Genomic DNA, 22,281 nt, shown 5'->3' on the forward strand with positions numbered 1-22,281 from the left:
GTGTTAATGTGGACTGCTCCCTCAAAACATATGTTTGCTGCACAGCGGCAATCAGACAAAAAACAAGTGTTAGGGTATGCAAAGAATGGGCAATGTGTTCAGTTCTGGTCACGTCAGCAATATCAGAAGTAGATGGGGGTCCAAAGACCATTAGGGAAAATCGTTAGAAGAATGGAAGGGTTAGAGCTATCTAATATGGTGAAGAAATGAGCTTGTGAGCACAAGATAGATCGATATAGAATAAAAAATAGTATAGACAAGTATGCCCCCTGTGGGCTTGGGAACCGAATAGTCCCCACTGCTGCTCCTGCATGTTGTAAGAGGCAACTAAAAGGGGGCTGCCTGGAGAGGGATGGGCTCCCCCAGGTTAAAAATTTGCCCAAGACACACCATATGATGAGCAAGTCAACCATGTCCATACTGGATTGGTTGCAGCCTGGGTTAATAATGACCATGCCAACCGTCTCCTACCAGGGTGAACGCGACAAGTATACTGCTGGTGTAATCCCAATAAAGAGGCTCTGTGGAAGAGAGAACATTACCATAGCCACATGGAATGTAAGGACATGGAGACAAATAGGGAGGTTGAAAGAACTCACAGATGAAATGGAACAATACCTCTGGCACCTCCTAGGAATCTCTGAGGTCAGACGGAAGAACTTTGGAGAGGTACTAACAGAAGAAGGCCATGTACTCTATTACAGTGGAGAGGACAAACATATCAACGGTGTAGGATTTCTTCTGCATAAGGATATCAAGAATACAGTATTAGGATGCAACCCAATATCCAGCAGGCTTATTTCCATCAGTCTAAAGGCTGTACCGTTCAATATCACAGTGGTACAAGTCTACGCCCCTACAACAGACTATGACAATGAGTAAATTGAAGATTTTTATAATCAGCTCCAAGATATCATTGATAAGGTACACAAAAAAGATATCTTGATTGTACAGGGAGATTGGAGTGCTAAAGTGGGTACTGATGCACACGCAGACTGGCAAAATTATTGTGGCCCTTTCTGTAATGCGGTAACCAATGAGCGAGGATTGAGACTTTTGGAGTTTGCCAGCTATAACAATCTGGTTCCTGTAAATGCATTAGGAGTACATAAAGCATCCAGACGATCAACATGGCATGCACCTGATGGTTTTCATCACAGTCAGATCGACGACGACATTGTGCAAAACTGATTTCGTTCTGGCATCAACAGAGCTAAAACAAGGAGCTTCCCCAGTGCTGATGCTGGAAGTGATAACAACCTCATGATGCTAAACTTTTGGCTGCGGCTAAGGAAAATAATTAGGCCAAAGTTCAGCAGAATCAAGTTTGACTTCAAAAGACTTAGAGACCAAAGCATTGCGGAGTCATTCCAAGCAATGATTGGTGGAAAATTTGCTCCGTTGCTTGCTTTGGAGGAAGACGTAGAAACAATGACCAACAATTTCAACACTGTAATGAATGAGACAGCAATGGACATTCTTGGGAAACACCGTAAGAAGAAAAAACCTTGGGTCACAAATGAAATACTACAAATGTGTGACATTAGAAAAGAACTCAAGAGAGACGAGAATCGCACTGAGGGAGCTGATAAATACAGAGTGATTGGCAGAAAGATCAAGAAAGAAATGAAGGTGGCCAAGGAGATATGGATAGAAAAACAATGCTCTAAAACTGAAGAATGTATCAACAATAAAAATAGCAAATGAGTCTTCCAGATTATAAAAGATCTGACGAAGGAAAGATGGACCAATGCTAACGCAATTCAAGACAAAGAAGGGAACAGTCTTGCAGAAGAAAGACATCATCAACAGGTGAACATAAGAATGGCCTTACTGGGTCAGATCAAAGGTCCATCCAGCCCAGTATCTTGTCTGCTGACAGTGGCCAATGCCAGGTGCCCCAGAGGGAGTGAACCTAACTGGTAATGATCAAGTGATCTGTCTCCTGCCATCCATCTCCACCCTCTGACAAACGGAGGCTAGGGACACCATTTCTTACCCATCCTGGCTAATAGCCATTAATGGACTTAACGTCCATGAATTTATCTAGTTCTCTTTTAAACCCTGTTATAGTCCTAGCCTTCTCAACCTCTGCAGGCAACGAGTTCCACAGGTTGATTGTGCGCTGTGTGAAGAAGAACTTCCTTTTATTTGTTTTAAACCTGCTGCCCATTAATTTCATTTGGTGGCCCCATGTTCTTATATTATGAGAACAAGTAAATAACTTTTCCTTATTCACTTTCTCCACACCACTCATGATTTTCTATACCTCTATCATATTCCCCCCTTAGTCTCCTCTTTTCCGAGATGAAAAGTCCTAATCTCGTCAATCTCTCCTCATATGGGACCTATTCCAAACCCCTCATTTTAGTTGCCATTCTCTGAACCTTTTCTACTGCCGGTATATTTTTTTTTGAGATGAGAAGACCACATCTGTATGCGGTATTCAAGATGTGAGCGTACCACAGATTTATAGAAGGGCAATAAGATATTCTCCATCTTATTCTCTATCCCTTTTTTTAATGATTCCTAACATCCTGTTTGCTTTTTTGACTGCCGCTGCATGGACGTCTTCAGAGAACTATCCACGATGACTCCAAGATCTCTTTCCTGATTAATTGTAGCGAAATTAACCCCCATCATATTGTATGTATAGTTGGGGTTATTTTTTCCAGTGTGCATTACTTTACATTTATCCACATTAAATTTCTTTTGCATTTTGTTGCACAGTCACTTAGTTTTGAGAGATCTTTTTGAAGTTCTTTGCAGTCTGCTTTGGTCTTTAACTATCTTGAGCAGTTTAGTATAATCTGCAAACTTTGCCACCTCACTGTTTACCCCTTTCTCCAGATCATTTATGAGTAAGTCCTAGGACTGACCCTTGGGGAACACCACTAGTTACCCCCTCCATTCTGAAAATTTACCGTTTATTCCTACCCTTTGTTCCCTGTCTTTTTAACCAGTTCTCAGTCCATGAAAGGATCTTCCTCCTTATCCCATGACAACTTAATTTAAGTAAGAGCCTTTGGTGAAGGACCTTGTCAAAGGCTTTCTGGAAATCTAAGTACACTACGTCCACTGGATCCCCCTTGTCCACATGTTTGTTAACCCCTCAAAGAACTCTAATAGATTAGTAAGACATTTCCCTTTACAGAAACCATGTTGACTTTGACCCAACCGTTTATGTTCTTCTATGTGTCTGACAATTTTATTCTTTTCTATTGTTTCAACTAATTTGCCCAGTACTGACGTTAGACTTACCAGTCTGTAATTGCTGGGATCGCCTCTAGAGCCCTTTTTAAATATTGGCGTTACATTAGCTATCTTCCAGTCTTTAGGTAAGAAGCTGATTTAAAGGACAGATTACAAATCACAGTTAATAGTTCTGCAATTCCAATTTTGAGTTCTTTCAAAACTCTTGGGTAAATGCTATCTGGTCCCGGTGACTTGTTACTGCTAAATTTATCAATTCATTCCAAAACCTAGTCTAATGACACTTCAATCTGTGACAATTCCTCAGATTTGCCACCTGCAAAGGACGGCTCAGATTTGGGAATCTCCCTAACTTCCTCAGCCGTGAAGACTGAAGCAAAGAATTCATTTAGTTTCTTCGAAATGACTTTGTCATCTTTTAAGTGCTCCTTTTGTATCTCGATTGTCCAGATGGACAAATTACTGCTTTGATGTATACAGTCACCAGACAAATGGAGATCCTAGTGCCCTGGACAGTCCAGATTTAAGAGGAGGATGACTTTCCAATACTGCGTGAAGAAGTGGGGACACCTGTGAAATCACTCAAGAGTGGAAAGGCTACAGGTATTGACAACATCCCAGCCGAACTGAAGGAATTTGGAGTAGAAATAGTAATAGATGTACTCACCAAGATCTGGCAGACTGGTGAGTGGCCCTCCATGTGTTCACAGTCACTAATCATCACTCTGCCAAAGAAAGGCAACCTGCAGTTGTGTCAAAATTACCAGCCTTTAAGCTTAATTAGCCATGCCAGCAAAGTGATGTTGAAAGTCATATTGAACAGATTGAAGCCACAAGCAGAGAATATCATTGCTGAAGAACAGGCTGGCTTTCATGCTGGAAGAATTACCACGGAACAGATTTTTAATCTTCATGTTCTATGTGCGAAGTACTTACAACATCAGCAGGACATCTACCATGTCTTTGTTGGCTTCAAGAAGCCGTTTGACAGAGTATGGCATGAAGCTCTCTGAGCAGCCATGAAGAAGTACAGTGTTGGTTTTAAGCTTATTCTTACCATTAAACAACTGTATGCCAAGGCCAGCAGTACAGTTCTCGTCAATGGCACAATAAGAGCATGGTTTTGTAACGCTGTTGGAGTCCGGCAAGGCTGCCTTCTTTCGCCCACGCTGTTCAACATCTACTTGGAGCGCAAAATGACTGATGCCCTGGAAGATCACATATGCAAAATCAGCCCTGGGGGGCAAACAATCTCAAATCTTCGGTTAGCTGATGACATTGACCGGCCTGACAGGTAACGAAGATGAGCTTGCCACTTTTGTGAAACGATTGGATGAAAGCTCTGCAAAATACGGTATGGAAATCAGTGCAGAGAAAACCAAGCTGATGATAAACGTACATGACGGGATCAGCTCACATATCACTGTCAGTGGACAAGAGCTGGAGACAGTGAAACAGTTCAGGTATTTGGGGGCAATCATCACTGATGAAAGATCAAAGGCAGAAATTCTGGCAAGAACTGCGCAAGCAACAGTAGGAAAGCTAAAGCCAATTTGGAGGAATAAGAATATCTCTCTGGAATCCAAGCTGAAACTGCTGCACGCACTGGTCATCTCAATTTTTCTGTGTGCGCGCGAGACATGGACCCTTATGGCAAAACTTGAATGGAAAATACAGGTAGAAGAGATGAGATACTTCCATAAAATCCTGGGCATCTCCTACTTTGATCACATCACTAATGAAGAGGTCTGCAACATCATCACCCAACGCTCCAAGTCATATGAAGACCTCCTGACGACCGTGAAGAAGTGCAAGCTGAAGTGGTACGGCCATGTAACAAGCTCACTGGCCTATCCAAGATCATCCTCCAAGGGATAGTACAGGGAAAGAGGAGAAGAAGAGACAGAAGAAGCGATGGATTGACAACATAAAAGAGTGGACAGGAACAGACTTCGCGGAGACTCGAGCACTGACACACAATCGTCAGGGGTGGAGACAATTGGTTGATTGCTTATCAGTGATGGTGCCCCAACAACCAATGTGGTTATGGGAGTGGTGGTGGTGGTGATGATGATAGACAAGACAAACTGGACACTCTCTTATTTGCTCTCCTTCATAGTACAAGAACAGAGTATATTTGGTGAATTTAAAACTGATGATAAAATATTTTTTTACACAATACAGTAAAAGCTTTGTTATCCGGCACATTGGGGAAATGGGGGTTGCCGGTTACTAGATTGATGATTTGTATTGGGAGATATCAGAAGTGCCTGTTAATAAAGTGCTGGATAACACAAATTTTACTGTACATAATTAACCTGTGGTGCGCATGGCCATGTGATATCATCTGAACACAAGCTTAGTAGGGTTAAAAAAAAAAAATGATTAGACATTTAGATAACATTCCCTGTTACATTATATGTGGGCGGGGGGGAGATCTAAATCCTCAAGCGTCAGTGCATAAGCCAATGACAAACAACATTCTAAAAGCTTTTATTAATCACTGCTGCCTTTCAGTGATTAATGAGGGGACAGAGAGACAGTTTATTTTTGGACTGGTATGTACTTGTTGCAAGAAACTTTGCAAATAAAAGGTTTCAGAGTAACAGCCGTGTTAGTCTGTATTCGCAAAAAGAAAAGGAGTACTTGTGGCACCTTAGAGACTAACCAATTTATTTGAGCATAAGCGTTCATGAGCTACAGCTCACTTCATCGGATGCATACTGTGGAAAATACAGAAGATGTTTTTATACACACAGACCATGAAAAAATGGGTGATTATCACTACAAAAGGTTTTCTCTCCCTCCACCCCACTCTCCTGCTGGTAATAGCTTATCTAAAGTGATCACTCTCCTTACAATGTGTATGATAATCAAGGTGGGCCATATCCAGCACAAATCCAGGTTATCATACACATTGTAAGGAGAGTGATCACTTTAGATAAGCTATTACCAGCAGGAGAGTGGGGTGGAGGGAGAGAAAACCTTTTGTAGTGATAATCACCCATTTTTTCATGGTCTGTGTGTATAAAAACATCTTCTGTATTTTCCACAGTATGCATCCGATGAAGTGAGCTGTAGCTCATGAAAGCTTATGCTCAAATAAATTGGTTAGTCTCTAAGGTACCACAAGTACTCCTTTTCTTTTTGCAAATAAAAGTCCACCCTTCCTGTTTGTTTTTAAACTCATTCTGCTAGTGTAAAATCATTTCATGTCTGTCTTGTCACACAAGGTATGTTATTAACACAGTCATATTACAGTGTGGTTATGGTCAGAAAAGTGACTAAACCTAACGCAGTCTTGCTCGGCAGATATATTTCCTGAACTTATTTAGTCATCATCTTATTCCTTTTCTTTTACTGCGTTTTACTTATTAGTATTTTGGAGTCAGTACAGCTACGGGAGTGTGAATTGGATTATTTTCTCATTCACACATCAACACAAATATTATCCTAGTTTCAGTTGCAGGATTCCATTGCTGCTAGTTAAATGTGAACCAGAAAGAGCACAGCTTATCTTTAAGACGTCCTACTAAATTTGCATTGCTAGCAATTAGAGGATATCTCTGTCTGTAAAATGCACAAATTTGATATGGAAGTGTCTTCTCTAACCATGTTTTTAATTTTTTCTTTGAAATGGTGATCTGTGTGACCAGACTCCTTAGGCAGCGTTTTTTAGACTGAAATAAACTGCTGAATTTCATTTAGATCTTTTGGGAGTTAACACAGCACGCGTCTTAAAATCATTTGCATTTCTTGCAGGGTATTATAGAAAAAGCCAAGGTCAAAGGAATTCCTATTGTCATTGATGCTGTAAGTATTTTTTTTTTCATACATTTATTTGTCTGACATTTAAAAAGCTATTAAATAAATTCTTTTTTTAACTGTCTTCTGCAGGATGGATTGTGGCTCATTTCCCAACAACCCTCTCTTATTCAAGGTTACCAGCGAGCCATTCTTACTCCAAACTATATGGAGTTTAGCAGACTTTATGAAGCTATGGTGAGCTGCTGATTAATTTTTTGGTGATACATAAGTATGTGTTTGTTTCATCTTTCAAAAGATATTTGTGGATATTGTATCAAACTTTCATATTGTTCCTCAGCTACGTAAAAAGCATCGTGGGGATAAGTAAATCTGCATGTGATAGTTATCATGACAACACTGGATCATTGCTTGGCACATCCTTAAAGCAAGCAAAAAAAAGATGCTTTTGTAACAATTTTCTTTTTTGGCAGCACAAAATGGATGAATGGAAAGAATATAAAAAAGTATAGAAAGACTGAATAACAAATCTTTTTTCATAGACTTAAATTGTTTGGTTTTGCATTAATGGTAAAATGAATTATTCTGTATGGAATTCTTGTGTTGTAGCTTAGAGATCCTGTGGATAGCAATGATCACCATGGATGTGTGTTACGGCTCAGTCAAGCCATGGGGAATTTGACAATTGTTCAGAAAGGAGAACGAGATCTTATTTCAGATGGAGAAAAAGGTAAGTGAAGTCTTCAGCTGTATGATTTTTTTTTTTTTAAAGTTGTGATCCAGCTGTAGCTGATTCATTTGATTCAAGGATTGACTGACACGTTTTTGCACAGCACTTCAGATATTTTTTGAAGCTTGATGCTTAAAAAGTGTGTGTGATTTTTAGTGGCTTTGATGTGCAAGTCCTTTAACTTCCTTATTCCCGTCTTTAAAATGGGCATAATTCTTATCTACGTCACGTGCGTGTTGAGAAGCTTAATTTTTGTGAAGTTCTTTAAAATCCTCAGATGAAAGGAGTGCAGTTATAAGTTCAAAGTATTAACAAACTAGTTCCAGGTGTATTTACTCAAGGGAAACTTAGTTGTTTCACTACGTATTGATGAGGAATGAAGATGTATTGAATGGCTCCATCAGCTGCTTCGTCACGTGATGTTGCCCATCCTCTTATGTAGATCTGCAAACTCTTTATCAACAACTCTGTAGGCAGTGATATACATCACTCATGTCTATTAGACTTAATGTACATGCCACATACTTTAGACTTAGCAACATTTTTGCTAAATTCTTTGTAGATAACTCTTGCCCCTTTTAAAACTTCTATTTAAAAAAGTTAAATTACTACTTAGCAGTTTTTAAAAAAGGAGTTGTTTGCTTGATGCCAAGTTTTCTAGTAATCAATAGAAAATTAATTCAAACAATGCTGTAATCCCCGTGTGACACTGTAACCATGTTTTACATAACAAACGAGATAGCTGAGGTCTAACAGGAGCTGATATGAACTACCAATTTCAGACAAGTGTATATGCCACTTTAACAGTTATTTTATATATACACTGTCGGAAGTCAGAATATCCTGACTTCCAGTGTATGGCTGTCCCGTGTTAGTTGCCAACAGTGTTTTAGAACAATGTAGGATTTTTGCAATATTTGTTTTTCTTCATTGCTTCCTTATTACATACAGGTGTTTTCCTGGATGGTGGAAAGTGGGGCAATAGCTCTCTCTTCTCCTTTTGAAAATTGCCTATGCAGCTCCCCACTCCTTGGATAAGTGCATCCTCAGAATTTTCTAGAAGATGGGGCCACTCAGCCCCCACCCTCTCTCCTCACACAGGATTCAGAGGCCATAAAAGAGGGAGTGCCCCATCTGTTCTCCAGTGCCTTCTGACCACCAGGTGTGCAGTAAGCTCAGAGCAGGCTTGGTGTCTTTGAGGTTTCCTAATTGTTCTCTTCCTCCCTCCCCCGGCCCTTTCTCTGGCTCTATGGAGTACTATTTTTTCATAGTTGTATAGCCATTCATTTTGTTTTTCATTCTAAAAAACAACTTTTTTCAATTGCCAAGCCATTATATGTGTTGTCAGAGGCCCAGCTGTGTTAGGTTGCTTCCCTTACTTGTTATATTGGTCCCATCAGACCATATATTCAATATCTTCCCTGTCTTGGGTCCTTTTACATCTCGGGCAGCATTGTTGACGTTGCTAAAAAAGCAGTCTTCAGGTCCTGGGCTTAATACAGGGATATGATGTCTGTTACAAATGTCCATGTTTGTTTGTCTTTCGTGCCTGGGAAGAGGTTATAACCAATACAAGTATTCAGTTTGCAAAGTGCATCTCAGACTCCTGTTGACAGAGGTTCTTTAGATCAACCAACTGAGTCTGGGGACTTCTGGCAATGTTAAGAGGCATCTTGATGCCACAGAACTGCTTCTCAAAATTGCATTGAGAGAGGAGACACTGCTTGTTGCTTTTGTGCTGCACCTAAGGACCAATCTCCATACCATGTCTTTCCAAGATCTTTAGTCTTTACTTCTGCTGCTTCATCTGTAATTATGGTCTCTTGGTCTGATGTAATTTTTTTATCAGATGAGACAACACACATGATGATTCCAGTCTGGGGAAAATCCCTATTATCGGATTAGGAAAGTGTGCCCTAGGTACGATTCCATGTTCTGAAAGGTTTTGTACTTTTTAAAGTTGCCATCTTCCAACAATCTTTATCCTTTACCTTTCTCCTTCCAGGAATCTATGGCTTCGGCTTGCGCATTTAGCACACTAATCCTTATTGTTTAAATGCTGCAGTTTCTGGACCTCATCCCTTACCTCTTACACATCTAGTGAAAAAATGTAAAAACTAAATCTGAATATGCTACAGAAAAGGTAAAAGTTGGAATTTTGAAGATAAAGCTTTCAGGCTGCTTTGTGCTTAGTTGGTACAGAGGAAAGCTTTGAGGATACAGCTGCCTGAAGCAATGAAAACTGTAGATAGAGCATTAGTTTTTTATTGATTGTTTACATTGGCTAATTGCATACTTCTGTTCAGATGATTGTAAGGCAAATATAGTCATCACAAGTAGCCTTTTTCTTTGGTATTTGAATCTGAGTGACAGACTAAAGAAGGTCAATCTATTTAGCTTAACATGGAGAAGGTCACAGGATGACTTGATCACAGTCTATAAGTACCTACATGGAAAGAAGATTTCTGATAGTAGGGGTCTTTAATCCAGGAGAAAAAAACATAATGAGGTGCAGTGACTGGAAGCTGAAGATAAACAAATTCCGAATAAAATAAGACACATTTTTAACAGTAAAGGTAGTTAACCGTGGGAATAATTTACCTAGGGGTTTCATGGATTCTCAGTCACTTGATTTCTTTTTAAATCAAGATTGGATATTTTTGTAAAATATATGCTAAAGCTCAAACAGAATATACGGGCTTGATGCAGAAGCATTCCGTGCAGTTCTGTGGCCTGTTCAGGAGATCAGACTAGATTATCATAATGGTCCCTTCTGATCTGTGAATTGTTTATTCACATACATAGCTCTCTGAGAAACCAGTAATAATTCTCTACTGTTTTTTCTGGAGAGTGAGAGGAGTTGTAATGTTTTTAAAAGTCTCAGTTTCAGGTATGCACTGCCAACTGCCCAGTGAACATAATTGGCAAGGCTTTTAATTAAGTTTTATACACGTTTTTTTCTTTTCTTTTGCAATTCTACATTATAGCCTGGTCTACAGTTGTTGACTTCCTGCTCTACAAAGATGTGCCCCACCATTCTGTTGGTAGGTGATATCAGTACCATCACTGATCAGGGCAGGCGTGAGTACTCAGCATAAGGGGAAAAGGTAAGTCAGCTTTTATTCAATATGGCACAGCTCTCTAAGGTTTTCTTTTTATTATTCTTTGGAGAACTGGGCAATAATAAAGTGTGGTTATACCAGTTTTTGTTCCTAACAAGTTTAAAATTTAGTTAGGTCCTTGAGGTGTCTGTATTTTGACTTTTAAAATGAATTGTTTTTTTTCTCCAGCCCCATATCAGTTACTGGCTTCTCTCCTCAAAGCATTGCTTGAAAAGAGAGAGTCTCTGACAAGTAGCCACTAGCTTCTTCCCCAAGCCTCCCTCTATCAGTAGGTAGCAGCAGCATGCTACTCTCTCCAGTTCCTCTCCTACTGCCTGGAGACCTGTATAAGAAAGTAGGAAAGCATCAGGTGAAGGGAATGTCTTGCTATTGAACCAGAGGTTAAAAAGCCACCTTCTGGCATAAGAGCCAGTCCAGTGCCACTCAGGCCTTGAATTAAAGGTCCCACATCCTCCCCCTACTCCCTTTATGGCTGGATAAGTGGTTATTCAGCTGCTTGTTAGAGTCCCTGTCTTGCTTGGCTGCTTTTGCAATGTTTGAGCATCCAATATATTCTTCTGCTCTCTTAATCAGACAGAGGACAGGATGTTTGTTCCCTTTCTGCATCCCCAAGCTAGACCTGATTGAGAGATTGCAGTTCCAGTGCACTGGTTCAAGATACACGCTGAGCACAGCCTGTAGTCTCCCTGGCACCGTTCTACACCACCTGCCATCAGACCAGCTCCTCAGTTCCTGCCTCCATCAAAGAAACAGATGACTGGAAAATTAAAATGAAATCAACTTTTTTTTTTAACTTTCAAACAACTGGTATCTTACTCTCAAGGACCTAGCTAAATTTTAAGTGTGATTAGGGAATATAACAGTATAAACACCCTTTAAATAAAAGCCAGCTTACCTTTCCCACATCACTAGAGTGATTACTCCAGCCCTAGTCATTAGCATTTATATCGCCGTTCTTTTGCATGCTGGGGCATGTCACCAGGATTCCTTTGTGGACCAACCTGCAAAACAGAAAAGGTTAAAATGTTACTCATTTAGTATTAATAGTTGCCAGGTCAAATAAATGTATTCATTGAGGATTTCATTCAAATTGAAATAACTTTCTTAAAGCTGAATCTTCCATTTAATGAAGCAAAATGGTCCTTGATAGCTATCCGAAGCGGCCAAGTAAGATTTATGTGTGAAAACTGATGTTGTCTGAGAGAAACATTTGGAAGAAATATAATTCTGTTTGGGGCCAGACAGTATGTGAGACCTGCACTTACAGCACCTTTCATCTGAGGATCTCTGATTACTTTAAGAAGGTGGGTAAGAGGCATTATGCGCAGTTTGTAGATGGGGAAACAAGCACAAAGAAAATTAAGCGACTTGCCTGACCTATTACAGACAGGAATTAGACAAGCATAATCAGGAATAGGTTTCAGAGTAGCAGTCGTGTTAGTCTGTATCTGCAAAAAGAGGAGGACCACCTGTGGCACCTTAGAGACTAACCAGTTTATTTGAGCATCAGCTTTCGTGAGCTACAGCAGAACTCTGAATTCATGTCTTGGTCTACAGCCTCGTTATACATATTTCACTTTAAATCTTTACACTAGTCATTATCTTTACCAGTGTTACTTATGCATTTGGTCATAGCTAGAACTTGCCCATATCTCACATTTTAAAATACGAATAAATAAAAATTAAAAAAACTGTGAACATGAATATCTAAAATTAACCTAATCATTCTGATTAACGTTTAAAAATCAAGCATTGATGGCATACTATGAATAACCTGAGTTTTGCTGTGTTGAATATTTCCATGCATTTTGATTTTTCTGATTATATCATGCTCTTAACAGCAAGTGCTATAAGTAAGACTGCTCACTTATAACCTCCTGTTTTCACTTAACTTCCTGATTTTTAGGGTGAAATTACCCATGTTTGATATTAGCAAAATGATGAAATTATTTTTGGAATTTTTGAGAACCTTTTTTTTCTTTTTTCTAAGCATGGCATCCTCACCGGAGTCTCACTCTGGGTTTTTAGCACCCAGTTACAGAATAGGAACTTCTTCAGTTCAAAACTTTTTGGCAATGGTAGCTGGGCCTGAGGGTTCCTATCTAATGTGCCCTCTTAATATCTGAGCACCTTACAATTTTTAATGTGCTTTAACCTCAGTATATCTTTTGTGCGGTAGGGAAATGCCCATTTTATAGATAGGAAATTGAAGCACAAGAGAGACTAAGTGACTTGCCTAGGGTCACATAGAAAGTCTATGGCAGAGCCAGGAAATGAACCAGGTCCACTAGACCAATTGAACCGCTGATCATCTTTGCTCCAAATCATCTCATGTCATACACTCATAGAGTTTAAGGCCAGAAGGTGACCATTAGATCACCTAATCTGACCTACTGTATCATGCAGGCCTTTATGTTTCACCCAGTTATCCCTGTATTGAACTCAATCACTTGTGTTTGTCTAAAGCCAATCTTCCAGAAAGGCATTTAGTCTTGGTAGTTCGTTGCAATGGTTGATCATCCTCGCTGTTAAAATTTTATACCTGACTTCTAAATTGAATTTGTCTGGCTTTGGCTTCCAGCCATTGGTTCTTGTTATGCCTTTCTCCACTAAAAATCCCCTTTATACCTGTTGTTATCTCTTTGTGAATGTACTTACACTCTGTAATCAAGTCACGTCTTCATCATCTTTTTGATAAGAAACAGATTGAGTTCTTTGAGTCTCCCACTGTAAGGCATTTCCTCTATCCCTCAAATAATTTTTGTGGTTCTTTTCTGCACCATCTCCAATTTTTCAACAGGTTTCAGAATAGCAGCCATGTTAGTCTGTATTCGCAAAAAGAAAAGGAGTACTTGTGGCACCTTAGAGACTAACCAATTTATTTGAGCATAAGCTTTCGTGAGCTACAGCTCACTTGATCGGATGCATGCTGTACTCACAAAAGCTTATGCTCAAATAAATTGGTTAGTCTCTAAGGTGCCACAAGTACTCCTTTAATTCTTCAACATTGTTTTTAAAATGTGGGCATCAGAACTGGACACAGTGTTCCAGTATCTGTTTCACCAGTGCTGCGTACAGAGGTAAAATAATCTCCGTACTTCTATTCACTTCTCCCCTGGGTATAGGTCCAAGGATCGCATTAGCGTACTTTGCCACAGTATTGTGCCGGGAGCTCATGTTTGTTTGTTTGTCCACTGTGGCTCCTTTTCAGAGTGACTGCTTTCCAAGATACAGTTCCCTGTTCTGTAAGTGTGGCCTGCATTCTTTGTATTTGGCTGTATCAAAATGCATTTTGTTTGACTGGGCCCAGGTTACAGAGAGATACAGATTGCTCCGTATGACTACCCTGTCCTCATTATTTACCTTTTTGCCAACCTCTGTCATTCGCAGATTTTTATCAGCAGTGGTTTTATATTTCCTTCCAGATTATTGATAAAAATGTTCAATAGTGTTGAGCTTATAGCTAGAGCTCTACTGGAAACACCCCATTCAATGATGATTCTCCATTGACAACTCCTTTTTTAGATTTGTCAGCCCATTTTTTAATCTGTTTAACAAGAGCTCCATTAACGTTGTATAATTCCAGTTTTATAATGAGTGTCTTGGTATACTAAGTGAAACACTTCACAAGGAGTCTAAGTTTATTATATCAATGGAGTTACCTTTATCAACCAAATTTACAATCTCTCCAAAGAATTGAATCGGGTTTCTTTGCCAGGACCTATTTTCTATAAAGCAGTGTTGATTGGTATTAATTTGTATTCCTATTGTTTATCAACTGAATCCCATATCAGCTTTTCTGTTATGTTTTCTGGGATTGATGTCAGGCTAACCAACCTGTAGTTACCCAGATCATCGTGCTTGCCATTTTTGAATATTGGCACATTAGCACTCTTTCAGTCTTCTTTCAGTCGTATGCTCAAATAAATTTGTTAGTCTCTCAGGTGCCACAAGTACTCCCAGTATACCGGGATTTATTATAATTAACATCAGCAGGTGAGAGATCTCTTCAGCCAACTCTTTTAGGACTCAAGTGCAAGTTATTCAGGCCTGCTGATTTTAATATGTTTATGCCTTGCAGTTCTTGTCTAATATCTTCTGTAATGGTCTGGAAAGTGCTTCATCCTTGTATGATACAAGTGCACCATCCTGCTTCTTTCCAAACACAGAACAGAAATATTTATTGAATTCTTTTCTGTGTCATTTAATAACAGTTTTATCACCTCCATCTTGTGATGGACCAACACCATTGCCACTAGCTGCCACTGCTCCATGCAAGGTATATGGAAGGTCATCCACATGGTCGTCCTTGCCCATTTTTACAAAGCTCTGTTGCTTAGATTTGGCCTCTGGGGAAGAGCCACGATCTAAATTCTTAGTACTGCAGAACCTGTTTCCAAGACAAGGTGCCCTACAGTTCCTTTGGGGAAGGTCAAAGAGGTCTCTAACTGAACTGGCCAAATTCTTGAAAAAGCATCACAAAGACATATCCTCTGAGATTCTGTCAGTTTATGCTGCCTGTTGTTGCTTGGAAGTATTTCATTCTTTTTTATTTATTTTAATTTAAAAAGTTCACAGGTCTTAATACTGGTCATCAGCCCTTTTTCCTTTTTGCAGTGCGCTTACTGCAGTGTGTCAACCTTTTATCTTGAAACATATCTTGAGTTACTGAGTCTCCAAGACTAAGACTCTTGTGAGGATGATAGTACCTTTTTCCCATTATTTAAGTTACATACATGGAATTCTGCTTCTTTGAAGCTTCCTCACTGATTTGTGCCCCATCATCTCTGCTTATGGTGGGGGTGTGGGGTCTGCTTTTGTTTACCCTCTAGGTGGTGTGTACATATGAGGCTTCCAGAAATCTTTTACTTTATAGTTTTCTTTTATAATTGGCTTAGTTTGAAGAGCAGTTGCCTCCTGCACAATTCGCAACTGACTAGAAGGCTAAGAGGCTGTGAGGTAGTGGCAGATGGTGACACACGGCTAATAAGCAGGGCTTGTGCTCAGCTGCCACTCAGATGGCCAAAATAAAAGCTTTGAACAGAGGATTTTCCATCTTGCCTCCTGCCAAGAGTTCAAGACCTTCCAGTGAAAATTCTGTGAGATATTATCTTTAGAATAGCAGAATTAGAGAGATTTTCCCCAAAACTATATATCTTTGTGTCACAGCTAATAAAAAAAACCCCTCTGCCCTTTGAAACTTGACACACACATAGTACACACTGAGAAACACATCCACAACCTAATCTTGGCGGGGGTAGAGGAAAGGTGAAGGGAGGAGTGATTGAAAAATTAACTTCCGGGCATGTTGTGGTGGCATCTGCTAAAATGTTGTTAGTGATTAATGAATCCATGCCCTCTCGATGATACCAACAAAGCACAGTTGCTTGGCCTGATGAGCCCAGATGGATTACTGCTGAGACAACTGGCAGGGGAGAGAGGGAGGCTCATAGTATATTTCTCTGCCACACCCACCAACAGAGAGTGAGTACAGCCTTAGAGCTGAACTGGAGAGGGTGTGATTGTGATAACCGGATTTTAAATGCTATTGTTTAAGGATGTGCAAATAAATTTCCCTAGTTTTTCATGTAAATTGCCCCACTTTCTAAATAAAAAGGCTCAGTGATTCCTCTTGCAGAAAATTCAAGTGAGAGTAGCTCAGGTATTTTAGATGAACAATAATGTTCAGGGGTCTTGGGGAAGTCAAGGCCAGGACCCAGAGGTGGACTTCGGAGAACTGGAGCAGGGGTTGCTGTCCCAAGTAATTGTTTCCCTGCTGGGACAGATTCTGTTTGTTCTGGATCTGGGAGAGACTTTGTGACCCTTGCCCAAAGAGAGAAGAGGGTGAGTCTGGTTGTTTGCCTGGAGGAGGGGATGTGCCTGAATTCATTTTGTTTTCTTTTTATTTGCTTTGTGAGCCCTTGCAGCTCAATATGTGGCAAATGGAGGAAAGTGATCCTGTGGGCAGTAGGAGTTAGATTACAGCTAAACTATTTGCATGCTCAGACTATCTTCAATTCACTTCATGAACCTGGATGCCTTCAGAGTAAAAATGCAAAATCTAATACTGTGACCTAACCTTTCCATAGTAACACTGTTGACAAAGAACAGAAGAAAATCTCAGTTGAAAAGGTCTGAACTTGGCCCTTCCCCCACCTCCATAAGAAAATCACTTTAAATGCTACCTGGAACCTATTAAGCACAGGCAATCTCTTCCCTCTCTCCCCCCCGCTCCCCCCCAAAGTAATGCAACATAAAGGTGTCACAATTAACATTTATAAAAATAGTAATACCCATTGCTTATATAGTTTATCAGTAGATCTCAAAGCACTTTATAAAAGGGAGGGTAAGTATCATTCCCATTTTATATATGGGAAAACTGAGGTACAGATAAATGAAATGACTTGCCGTGGTCACTGGCAGGCCAATGGCAGAGCCAGTATTTGAACCCAGGTCTCCTGACTATCAATCCAGTGCTCTATCATCTAGGTGGCTTCTACAATGGTGATAACATGACTGTGGGTGCACGTACTGTATAGTTTCTTACATTTAACAACAAACAGAACTATTTCATTACACACTTCACAAGGAAAGGCAAAAATAAATATTTCTAAATACAGGCAATGTGGCCAAGTTAAAGTTGCAGAAATTAAGGTAATGGGAAAATTAAATTTCTATACCTACATTAACAGAACATTAACAGCGCTTTGAAATAATTTCTCCTCATTCTTATGAAATATAATTAGTTTTGCAGACAACCTTTTGTGGGAAGTGCGTGATGGATGCTAGATTCCGATATTAAACTTGTTACAGGGGTTCTGTTACAAAAAAATTGTTCTCTCAATCATTTCATGTTAAGCATTGTCTCTGTAGACTGAGTGGGTATTAATGTAATTTATATGGTGTCCGCTATATGATGCACACAAAGTAAAAAATTTCAGAAGAACCTTAGTCTCATTTTCCAAAGTGCTTGAGTTTCATTAATGTTCAATGGGACTTTGGCTCCTAAATGACTTTTAGGACTGTGGGTAAAATTTTCAAAAGCATCTTTCTCCTGAGAATTTACAGTGTGTTAAGAGACCCAGAAATCTTCTGTGCCCTAATCTTCTGTTAATTTTTAAAAAATTGCCTACCTCCTTTTATTGGGACAGTTAATGCAGATACCATAAGATGTTTGAGTGTTTTGATAATTATTTATGACCTTTGAAAGGGATACTTGGATCAAATTTTGCCCACAATGTAGGTTTTATTAAAAAAAAAAAAAAAAAAAAAAATCCAAGCAGTATTTACAACCCAAACACTACAAGTTGGTTGGTTGGTTTCTAATTATATTTCTTTCCCCTGCTCTGTCCTTGTAACTCACTTCTCAGATTTGTAAACTCTTCAGGTCAGAGATTATGGTGTGCTTTGTGCTTGTACAATGGTTCATATAGTGGAGACCCAGTCCTATTGGGGCTTCTGGTCATTATGGTAATAAAATTTAATAGTGCATGAAAACCTACATGTGAAATTGGCTAGATGCAGAGTCTATTTTCCATTCTGAGAGAAATGGAAAAAGTAAACTGCATACTTGATAAGTTTTATTTTTACATGATTTTGCTTTTAATCATTGAAAGATGTTTTTTTTTTTTTTAAAAAAGTGGGAGATGAAGTCTTCTTTAAAGTAAATTCTAACCTGACAATGTCTCTCCTCAGAGAAGAAATTTTCTAGCATACCTTGCATTTCTTGTGTTTCCTCAGCCCTCACAGCCCTGGTAGTATGTCACGTAAACAGAGGTTAAGTATATGTGACCTTTTGTTTTTCGTTTCTTTGTAGTACTTGTATGCAGTCATGAAGGAAGCAGCCGAAGATGTGGCGGACAAGGGGACCTTCTTTCAGGTTCGCTTGGAGTCTTGGCACACTGGGCATTTCTTGCTGGACCAGAAAAAACGAATGGGTATGATTTCATTAGTTCTTTTAGCTCATATTAGCCCGTGTTCCTCACAGCAACTCCTGTAGAGATGCTATTAAGAAACACAGTCTGAATTTGGGGCACTGGGATAGATCACCCTGACAAACGTTGTGTTGTAGAGTAGACAATAGCCATTGTAATAGTTCTGGTTTTGATGAAGCCAAACTGTCTCTTGACTCTGAGAATGGCTCAAGATCACAAGGCAGAAAAGCAATGCAAACCTGAATGGACTTCCAAGAATATTTATTTACCAGAACATATGTTTTTAAAATGAATTTCATAAACAGAATATATATCGGATGTAATATTAAATAAATGGCAGTTGCTGTACAGCAGTGAAATCTCAACAATATACAAATATATATAATTTTATTATCCCTCTCTGTGGTGTATTGATGAATTGTGTTGGTTCAGTCAGGTTATTCTACAAATGTAATTTGTCATTTAAATTACAAATGCATAAATTGTAAAATACTAACGGACTAACTGCAGAATCAACTAAGCCAATTACAGGTACTTAAAAACATTTAATTTGGCTATGTCAAAATCTCAGAAGTAATTTGGGTTCACAATGAAACATTTTAAAATAAAAGGTCATTGCCAGCTGTTTTAAGAATATATAATAATTCCTATCAGATCAGACTAGTGGTCCATATAGTTCTATATCCTGTCTGTAGCCAGTAGCGCTGCTGCAAAGGAAATCACAAAAAATCCTGCACAATTATGGAATAACTTTCCCTCTCTTTCCATGACCTTAGGAACGGGAGATGGTCTCATTAGCCATATAACTATGTAATCCTTTTCTGAAACCTGCTCTACTTTTGGCCTCAATGGTGTATTGTGCCAGTCAGTTCCACAGGTTGTGCACCATGTTAAAAAAGAATTTCCTTTTGTAGGTTTTAAATACATTGCCTTTTTAAATTTAATTGCATGTTCCCTAGTTTTTATATTGAGAGAGAGTAAATAGGATCATCCCATTTACTTGCTCTATACTAAATGTTATTTTATATACTTTTTATGATGTCTTGCCTAAAGAGTCTGTCTTTTTAATTTCTCCTTGTGCAGTTTCTGTATGCTTAGAGACATTTTCATCACCCCCCCCCCCCTTTAAACCCCTTCTGTTTTCACTATATCTGTTTTGAGATAAGATGACCAGGACTGAACACAGTATTTCGGGTTAGGGCATACCATTGACTCTGAGTATTATAAAATTATCAGTTATTTTTCTATTACATTCTTTATACATCTTAATATTATTTGCTATTTTTGACCACCAGTGTGCATGGACGATGTTTTTCAGTGAACTATCCACAGTGATGACCAGTTATTTGTTCCCATTATCATTTTCATCTAGGTGGGTTTTTTTATTCTAATTTTAATAATCATTTCTACTTATTCTCCTGAAGTAAGGATCATGGGTCTGTAAATCCTACCATCACCATTAGTGCCTTTTTCTTTTTTAATAGTTAGAATATTAGTTGCTCATAGCCTTCCAGTATAGTAGCTGATATTAATGATTACATATTTTTAGAAGCAGCTCAGCCATTTTACTCTAAGTTTCTTGAGAACTCTTAGTTCTTTGAGTGTATGTCTCTATGGGTGCTCCTCTGTAGGGTGCGTGCGTGCCCGTCTGCGCACTCTTGACCGGAGAATACAAAATAGTGTCCAAGGGTCCACACCAGTGAAGAGCAGTGCCTCATGTCTCCCTACGAGGCCATATGAGGAGGCGTGTGCCCGCCACTACTCAGCTCCTTCTTAACTGCCTGCTGTTCAAGACAGAGCGATTTGGTGTCTGCTCTTTTCAGCTTCCTCCCTTTTCCCTGTGAAATCTTTCATTTCATATTTCATTGGTTTTATTTCATTATTTTATTGGTTGTGCTCTGCGGGTGGGGGGGCGGAGGGAGTAAGTTTGACCCCTTAGAAGTTGAAGTTAGTGTCTAGATCCTCTTGGTTATGCCTAAAATCCCAGGTTTAAACCCTATCAGACCTGCCAAAGGTCTTTTCCCTATAGCAACTGACACTCCAGTTGCCTGAGGTGCTTGGATGAATCCCACATTCCTTCAAAGTGCATGGTGTTAGGCAAAAAGATTCTTTTCCCCAAGAATCAGGGAAGCACAGACAATACCGAAGGGGGTTTATTCATGGTACTGGGAAGACTGGCAAGCAGCTTCAAAGATATGGTGTCATAGTGGCCAGTTATATACATTCTCTTATCAATTCATTTGCATTTATCTGTACATACAGAGACAGACATTGTTACAAGTCAACAGAGAGCCCCGAACAAAGATAAAACTAAAAACAGTACGTATGTATAGAGGTCATCTTATTGCATCAAGCATCTATGGCTACCTTGTGGGGGAAAGAGGCGGGGTGGGGGAGTAGGGATTAGTGCTTACAGATATCTGGTGGGCTCTGAAGGGAGGGTTAGCATTTTTCTAAGAGCTGAGTTACTGGGCGGGCATTGACCATATAAGCTTATCAGTTGTTTACAGTTGTCCATGTCCTTGCTACTGAATGCTTATTGAAACATTCCTGCTTGTTCTGCGGTTTTTGTCTTAGCTGTTAGCTAAATTTTAACTCTTTCCTGACAATGGTCTACTTGGAGTTCAAAGTCAGGTCCAAGAAAGACAGGGAGACTATGCTGAACTTCTCCTAGCTCCAGATGTGTCTTTTCCCTCCCCGGCGCCAGTACATCAGCCTCAACATCTCAGGCCACTCCAGTGTCTGCTGGAGCCTTGTCAGCAGCCCTCGACACCAAGACCTTCCGGAAAAAGAAGCATATTTTCCCCAAGCAGGGAAACAAAGAAGGGGGGTGGGTCACCCCAAAAGACTTATCAGGAGACCTCGCATCCCTCAAAGGATGCCACTGAGGCACCAGTACTGCATAAAAAATTCCACATGGACAAGCCCTCTACTCTCAGGCCGCCATCTTCATTGGTACCATCTGACACCTCGGCATCGCAACACACACAGACCTACCCCACATGCTCAGGTACCATCATCTTACCATAACTCCGAGGTCCGAGAAGATCCGGGGAACTCTTCATTCACCAGCTACTTCCTGATATCCACTCCGGTACTGACCCCGGCTTTGGCCATTGACTGTCATAGCCCTCCATTGCGTTCCAGATTCCTGTCCACACAGCACCTCGTAGTTCCGGATGAACTGGAGTCCCTCATTTCAAAGAGGTCTACCACAGTCCCCTCCCCAATACAGCCCTGGCGCCTGTAAGCCAATTTTCACTTGAGCCTCCAGTCTTTTGGTACTGGCAACAACACGTGAGGCCTGCCCCCCACTTAGTTCTGGGGATGATACTATGAACTGTGAGATTTTTGGTACAGGACTCCACTTCTATACCATACCGTCATGCTCCTATGAGCCCATTTAATGAAGAGGGTCTCCCAGAACTGACCAAACCTCCTAGGTCTTGGGACTATGACTGTTTGGTGACACTGCCCCCCAAACTCCCCCTCCACACTGTGCCTGCTGGAATCAGAG

General features: G+C 39.9%; 2 protein-coding genes across 17 annotated transcripts in view; one reads left to right on the top strand and one right to left on the bottom strand.

The window, feature by feature from the left end:
• Positions 1-22,281, top strand: part of NAXD (NAD(P)HX dehydratase) — a 74,732-nt gene that overhangs the window by 44,363 nt on the left and 8,088 nt on the right. For 6 of the 15 annotated variants that reach the window (XM_043535519.1, XM_043535510.1, XM_043535515.1 and 3 more), the window contains 4 exons: positions 6,976-7,026; positions 7,111-7,215; positions 7,588-7,708; positions 18,647-18,767. In XM_043535519.1, the coding sequence (XP_043391454.1) occupies positions 6,976-7,026; positions 7,111-7,215; positions 7,588-7,708; positions 18,647-18,767 (398 nt within the window). Of the gene's footprint in view, positions 1-6,975; positions 7,027-7,110; positions 7,216-7,587; positions 7,709-8,659; positions 8,871-10,695; positions 10,816-18,646; positions 18,768-20,059; positions 20,137-21,026; positions 21,084-22,281 lie in introns of all 15 variants that reach the window. The other 9 variants (XM_037896803.2, XM_037896812.2, XR_005225078.2 and 6 more) reach the window with 8 other exon arrangements.
• CARS2 (cysteinyl-tRNA synthetase 2, mitochondrial) overlaps positions 9,958-22,281 on the bottom strand; it is a 66,014-nt gene continuing 53,690 nt past the window's right edge. The window contains exons 15-16 of one of the 2 annotated variants that reach the window (XM_037896898.2): positions 11,726-11,831; positions 9,958-10,154 (exon numbers count right to left, since the gene is read on the bottom strand). In XM_037896898.2, coding sequence (XP_037752826.1) covers positions 11,766-11,831 — 66 coding nt within the window. In that variant the 3' untranslated portion in view covers positions 9,958-10,154; positions 11,726-11,765. Of the gene's footprint in view, positions 11,832-22,281 lie in introns of both variants that reach the window. The other variant, XM_037896887.2, reaches the window with a different exon arrangement.

Source organism: Chelonia mydas, chromosome 1 (genome assembly GCF_015237465.2).
Source record: "Chelonia mydas isolate rCheMyd1 chromosome 1, rCheMyd1.pri.v2, whole genome shotgun sequence".
In the NCBI taxonomy this organism is placed as follows: domain Eukaryota; kingdom Metazoa; phylum Chordata; order Testudines; family Cheloniidae; genus Chelonia; species Chelonia mydas.